Genomic DNA, 7585 nt, shown 5'->3' on the forward strand with positions numbered 1-7585 from the left:
ATAAGATAGATTAATGATTTATTTGTGATTCTTGCTTGATAAATAACTTTATTGATTAATTAACTAACAAAAGTGTTAATTCTTTCAATCAACTGATTTAATAATTGTCTAATCACTTCAACACATTGATGACACACTATGTGTGTCTGTTATGCCTCATTTGATCAGTAGTTTATTGTTCATTCTTGAACTACAATAAGTCCAGCTAACAGATTATTATGGGATGGAAACTCTAAAGTATAACGGACTTGTGCTGAGACTGTGTCACATTAAATAAATAAAATAAATTTAATAGTGTATCAGTACTGAGACAGATGAAACAGCACAAGCAACTCACATTGTATTAAACAAGAAGTTAACTTTGTAAGTTTTGCAACCCAGGCTGCTGTTAGGTTATTTTTATTGACTTGTAAAAGTTAAAGGCAGTATTATTGTTTCAGTGTCTAATTCAGACATGTTTGATTGTTCTAATAATTGTTTAGTTTAGAAAAAAATGTTAAAAAACTGCCAGCACATACATCATAGTTAACACAGCATCTTGAAATTACTTGGCTTTTACATCCAACAATGTAAAACTAATCTGATGGTGAAGTTACAGTGATATTAAAGAGAGAGTCCATTCTTATAGTTGGAAGCTGGATTAAATTTTTTTCGTTTTGGCATTTTTGGATCATAAATAACCTGATAAATAACCTTATATGACTGTTTATGCCTCATTTATTCAGTAGTTTATTGTTCATTTATCAACTATAGTCAGTTACGATAACAGATTAATATGAATTAGGAGGTGTTAACAAGTTACTAACTTCTGTTGACAGGGATTATGTAGCACGCATGGGTCTGGGAGTCATCCTCAACCTGAGTCGCCAGCAGGAAGATGCTCAGCTGGCTCGCAGTGTCTCCGGCATCCTGGAGCACATGTTCAAACACACCGAGGAGACGTCTGTCCACCTCATCTCCAACGGCGCCCTGGACGCCCTCCTCTTCTGGTGCCGAGGCACAGACCCCACTGTGCTGCGCCACTGTGCTGTGGCGCTGGCAAACTGTGCCATGTATGGAGGCCACCGCTGCCAGCGATGGATGATCGAAAAGCAGGCAGCTGAGTGGCTTTTCCCTCTGGCCTTCTCCAAAGAGGACGAACTCATTCGCTTCCACGCCTGCCTGGCTGTGACTGTGTTGGCTACAAACAAAGAAATTGAGAAAGAGGTGGTGAAGTCAGGAACCTTGGAGCTGGTGGAACCGTTCATCGCTTCTTTGGATCCAGATGACTTTGCCCGCAGTTTATTGGACAGTGCAGACTGCATGCAGGGGAAGACGGCGTCTGACCTGCAGCACCTCTTGCCTTTACTGGATGGCACAAGACTGGAGGGAAAGTGTATCGCAGCATTTTACCTTTATGTTGAGACCAGCATCAAGTCCCGTCAGCGAAACACCAAGGTACAGTCACCGTCCACTTAACACACAACAAACATTAAAATAACATACTGCTTTTAGTAGCTTTGGTGTGACTGAGTTTTAATTTTGTGCTTCTTTTCAGATATTTCAAGAGATCGGCGCAGTGCAGAGCCTGAAAAGAATCGTCATGTACTCCAGTAATGGTACAGCTTCTTCCCTCGCCAAGCGGGCGCTGACCATGATGGGAGAGGAAGTACCAAAACGAATCCTGTCTTCTGTGCCCAACTGGAAATCATGTGACGTGCAGACGTGGTTGCAGCAGGTTGGCTTCAGTGCCTATTGTGACCGTTTCCAGGTGAGTAAAACATCTACAGAAAGATGAATACAGATCCATTAATCCATTAATTCATCCACAGCTCAGCTGATCATGTTTCACTGCTCTTATTATCCAGGAGCTTCAGGTGGATGGAGATCTCTTGCTGAACATCACAGATCATGATCTGAGCTCTGATTTGGGAATGACTGCAGGCCTCACGCGAAGGAGGCAAGTGGTAAAATCCTTTCAACTCACACGTCTGAGGATGTAACACTGCACTGTAAAAAAAAAATCAGTTGAAAAGTGATGAAAATCTAGCAGCAAGTGTGCCCGAAAAATCTGATAAAAAGTGGAGAATTATTATAATATTCCAAAAAAGCTGAAAATGTGAAAATAACTGCAAATATCTATAAAGTAATTATATTTTTTGATTTGATTTAAATGCAATAAAACAATGTCATCTTATGGTCACATGTTATAAAAGAAGGAATTGCTATTTGTAAAAATATAGATTTCTGAAGTGGACAATATGTATAGTTTGTAAATTAACCCTTTTTTTCTGTGGCTATACTAAAAAAACCTCTAAAATAAGTTTAAAATTATTTAACATTTTTCAATCCTTTATATATTTTTTCTTTCAAAAAAATTTACATATTTATAAAATAATCAGATTTAAATACAGTTAATGATCAAGCATTGTCAAAGAAAACATCACGATTTGTAAAATACAGATTTATTTATTTACATTTAAAGCCAACATGTAAATTAACAACTTTTTTGTGACTATACCAGACATTATCTGTAATTTAAAAAAAAAAAAAAAAAATACAGGTAAGATCTGTAAAATACCAGTTAATTGTTAAAAAATGCAGCTAAATACAATACTTTATTACAGTGTGATGTCATTTCCTTCCTGCTCTGCCTCATCGTCCAGGTTTCTGAGAGACTTGCGCGTTCTGAAGACTTACGCCAACTATGCCACATGTGACCCAAACAACATGGCCGACTGGTTGGTCGAGGTGGACCCTCGTTTCCGGCAGTACACCTACGGCCTGGTCCAGTCTGGAGTGGATCGCTGCAACATCCAGCACCTCACTGACCTGCAGCTGCAGAACGACTGCCGCATAGACAACGGAGTCCACAGAGCAAAGATACTGAACGCGACCCGCAGGCCTTTAAAACCATGTCACACAGACGCTCGGCCTGCAGGACCAGACGTGTTCATCAGCTACCGTCGGACCACCGGCTCCCAGCTGGCCAGGTCAGAACTGAAGCGGGACTAGAGGTGGTGGTCATTTAGTAGGGATGCATCATTGGCCGATTTTTTCTAACTAACTTTGACTGATGCTGAATCTCATACATGCCCATATTTTCTTGGCTTAAATGTAGAGAACATCAGATCTGTCCTGCAGCAGAGTTAACATATTATTATGGCAGGTTCAGACATGAAACACAAAGCTTTTCAAATGTACACAATCACAAGGCAAATAAAGAAAAGTTACATTTCAAACTAACATCAATCACAACTCTGCTTGTCAATAGCAGTTTTTTGGCCGATCCCAGCATTTCATTTTAAATCCCTGATTGGCCGATTCTGACGCTGATATCATTGTGCATCCTTATCTTTTAGGAATACAAAAATAATGACATTAACCAACCTTCACCTTGTCATTCTCTCTCCCAGCCTTCTGAAGGTGCACCTGCAGGTTCGAGGATACAGCGTCTTCATAGATGTGGAGAAGCTGGAGGCGGGCAAATTCGAGGAGAAGCTGATCCAGAGTGTCCAGAGGGCGCGTAACTTCATCCTGGTCCTGTCGGCCAACGCGCTCGACAAGTGCATGGGTGACACAGCCATGAAGGATTGGGTGCATAAGGTCAGACATTTTCCATTCTCTGTATGCAAGATTGAAATGTCCGGTCTCACTGTATCTAGTTTTTGCCAAAAACGTTTAGATCACTGAACCTTAAGCCCTTATTGAGATAAAACAGCTCAACAGAATGACCTGGATTATATTAGATCAGATAAGCCCTTTGAACCACAAAACCCACAAGCAAGCCAAAAAGGCATTTTCTCTTTAAAGAAAATCAGCACAACCCCATTTATCAGAGCTGGTAGCTAAATTTTGGGCAGATTTTCAATTTCTCTATGTTTTTTTTTTTTTTTTTTTAAACTAATCATACATGAGGTGCAGTTTGGTTGGAAATAAATCTACCAAAAATATCTTAATATCATGATATTTTATACAAAATACTTTTTTTCTATGTCTCATTTAAAAATTCACTGAATATAAATCACTTACTCTGATCAGACTGTGTAAAAAAAATGAACCTGTGCTCCTGCCAACAAGTCATTAGTGACTCAGCTGCAATCAACAGTTATGTGAGATAAAAATGTGGGACTTTTCAACTGAACTTGGCTGAACTGTAAGCAAATGTTTACACAGAACAGATAGGAGACAAATATGGATATAAATTACAAATATAAACAGTAAAATATCTTTGGACGTAAACTCACAATCTTGTTTTTACAGTATTGGCAACACATGTGGTCGCTGGGAGAAATGTTGGACATGTTGATTTAAAGTTTTTGAATTTTTTGTAAAAATATGTAAAGCAATTGAGCTTTCATTAAACAGTGCACAAAATGCATTTTTGAGTTCTCTGTACCTCTAAACCATGGTTGTGCTGTTTCCATAGAGGTGCAGAACTTTATAATACAGTAAAAAATTAACCCACAGTGAAGAACAATGTGTCAAAAACATGGTCAGAAACTGTTCAGAGGGTTAAGAAGAGCATGCATATAACATTCAAGCTGATTGTTCTGTGTTCGTCTACACTGCGGCAGTTTTGCATTGTGATCGCCCACGTACATCTGCTCTTTCTGTGCATGTTCTGTTCTGTAACGCAATACTGTCGACTAGCTACTTTTATCTAAGCCTAACGCATGTTCATGTCCTCACAACGAGATCAGAAAATAGTACCAACCCACTCATTCTCCCTATCTGAGCTGTTATAGTAAAGCTCACATACATAGTGTCGCTAAAGCAAGAGATCAGATGATGTTTTGCCTCCAGATGAATCAAGTTATTTGTGCTTCCACTGGTTTGGAAGTTACATTTCATACGTTTTGCCTTGCAGGAGATTGTCACGGCTCTGGCTGGTAAGAAGAACATAGTTCCTGTCACGGATAATTTCATGTGGCCCGACCCCATGTCTCTACCAGAGGACATGAGAGCTGTTCTCAACTTCCATGGCATCAAGTGAGTCTCTGTACACTCTGCTGTAACTGGGGCAGCACATTTTGGTGTTTACCACGCTGCGATGTTATGTACATTTCAGGGGAAATCCATTTTTCAACAAGTGCAGCTAGTTAAGAGTTTGTCACTTTTCATGCCACTGGTAATACTCTCTAGGCCTCATATTTTTTTCATGTGTATTTTATCAGTACAAGGGTAACATTTATTATTTATGATAGATATTTATCAGATGAATGCACATCATCACAAACCTGCTGCCGTCTCTCTCCAGATGGTCCCACGAATACCAGGAGGCCACGATCGAGAAGATCCTCCGCTTTCTGCAAGGACACCAAGACCAAATCGACGGTCCGGACGGCTCCAAGGGGCAGAAGAAGAAATGAATTGACATAAACGCAGTTAGACCTCAGCTATAATAACTATTTGTGATGCCAAAATTCCACATGTTCTTTGGTAAACCGTCCAGCAGCTTTCCCTGCTCTGCCCAAATGCATGTGAAGTGAATTAGATTACACGCTCACCAAACGCCTAATATCGATAGACTCAATCAAGTATAAACGATCATTTAAAAACCAAATTTCAGATTGTATATAGCAAACTGTAAGCCTTTAATGTTAGCTCCCCTCATACTGCTGTATATGTGTAATCAGGCACAGTATACGCCTTCTGTATCTCAGGAAAATAACTGTGATCAGCCGTCATTGGCACCCAGCAAACAGCAATCCACGAACACTTCAGTCTGCGTAAAAGTTTCTTCATATGCAATCATCTTTTGTTTACACATTAAAAGGACCAAAGCGGGTCTCAGATTTTCTGACACGTCTATTTTCTTTTTATGTTTTAGCGTGAAAGAAAGAAAAAAATCTTTCGTAGCAAATTTACCACATAACTGAATAAACGAATCACTCCAAAAACACATTTAAAAGCTTCAGATGCAATGAAAAATATCCATGTAGTATTCAATCTTTCTGTTACTAAAGCGCATTAAAGTGACTTTGACATACATTAACCTACACAACTCAAAAACAGGTTTATGACTGCCGTACTGCAATACATTAAACTATCATTTAATACTACTGACTTGAGATTTATTTCACCCCAGTGCTTAGTCTGTTGAGTAATTATTTGTCTGCTTGGCAACTGAAATTTTTTCCTTGTTTAGCACAAAAAAAAAAAAAAAGTCACATGAAGTGCAAACATGTAAAAATGAAAGTCAAGAAAAACATCCTGCTGTGATTCATCATTTAAGTCCAACAAATGAACCGCAGCAGTCATCAGGATGCGTCGATCAGATTTATTGTTCAAAAAAATGACATTTAACTTAAAGAACATAATTTTTTTTTGCCTCGCCTCATAGACTTGTAATGACATTTACAACAGTGGTCTTTCCAGATTGAACTAGAACCCTTTTCTTCAGGGCTTTTTTTCTTACATTGCCTTAATATTATTTGCCTGTAATGCTTTATAAAAATATGTATTACTATATTTATTAATTGTGCTCTGTGCATTACTTAACATTACCTTTTTTTGTCCAGCACTAACATGTTATTTGTTACCAGTGTTCCATGAAAGAAAAAGTGCTGCGTTCACTTAAAACAGAACGATCAGAAATAAAACAAGTTGTACAAAAAAAACAAGTGAAATTCTTCATTTCTTTACTTCACCCACTTTACATGATACATATAAACAGAAATCATGAACCATCGTATTTTTCACAAACGTTTTTTCTCCAATCAATCATTACTTGAACTTATAAATATTGCACCAGTGATTATGAAGAAGACTAGACAGTTTTGTTATACAAAAGCATGTCTTAGATCACGATTCAACCGAACTGCAGTCCAGTGTCAGCGACAATCTTCATGTGGATCAATTCACAGTAGCTCAGTTAACACTTCACTTAACCTTCCAACTTCCCTTTGTGCATTTTAAAACAGATTCAGCAGCTCTTGTTCCCCAACTGTGAAGATGGGACATGACCCCTGTGTGCATGTTGGCTGTGGGGTTTGTGCTGTGGGACTCTCGGGTGTTTGGCTGTGGTGGGGAAAGAAGGTAGGGAGGCTCTGCAGGGAGTTTGGGTTTTCTAGAAAGAGGGGGGAGGGTAAAGAGGAAATTCAATAATCCTTGCTGCTGCTATAATTTCACTCTGTGTTGTGAATTACTGGGAGATGGGCTTGGACATGTTTTGCACAGCTTACAGTGTGATATCATGAGTCATACTGACATCGCTGGGTTTCATTAAACACTTCGACCAGCAGCTTTGGCATAGCTGTTAAACTGGCTGACTCTCCGCTCCAACATGCAGAGCACTTAGATTTTTTAGAAAACAAAAATAAAAACATCAGCGTACAAAAGTCACATATAAAACTCTACATTTTACTTAATTAAAAGTACAAAAATATGAGAATCAAAGTATAATGTAAGTACTAAATGTTGAAGGACTCATTATGCAGAGTGGTGTGTTTCAGAATAATGTAAATGAATGAATTACTAACTGATAGACATGACTTTACTGTTGTAGCTGGTGGAAGTTGGGCTTGTTTTATCTAATTTATATACTTCTTTTACATTTTTGTGAAATGAATATTCAAAAGAATCCAACTCTTTTTTTTAAATA

At 38.5% G+C, this 7585-nt stretch overlaps 1 protein-coding gene across 1 annotated transcript; it reads left to right on the forward strand.

Annotated features, from left to right (window-relative positions):
• Positions 1–784: 784 nt before the first annotated feature.
• On the forward strand, positions 785–6601 carry LOC103375761 (sterile alpha and TIR motif-containing protein 1-like; the record flags this gene model as incomplete). The annotated part of the gene is made up of 7 exons (XM_008306082.1): positions 785–1437; positions 1538–1750; positions 1848–1939; positions 2646–2972; positions 3396–3585; positions 4850–4971; positions 5240–6601. Coding segments are annotated over 7 exons (1709 nt in total), but the record flags the coding sequence as incomplete, so codon positions are not given.
• Positions 6602–7585: the final 984 nt, after the last annotated feature.

This window comes from Stegastes partitus, unplaced genomic scaffold (assembly GCF_000690725.1).
Source record: "Stegastes partitus isolate 25-593 unplaced genomic scaffold, Stegastes_partitus-1.0.2 Scaffold2868, whole genome shotgun sequence".
Classification (NCBI taxonomy): domain Eukaryota; kingdom Metazoa; phylum Chordata; class Actinopteri; family Pomacentridae; genus Stegastes; species Stegastes partitus.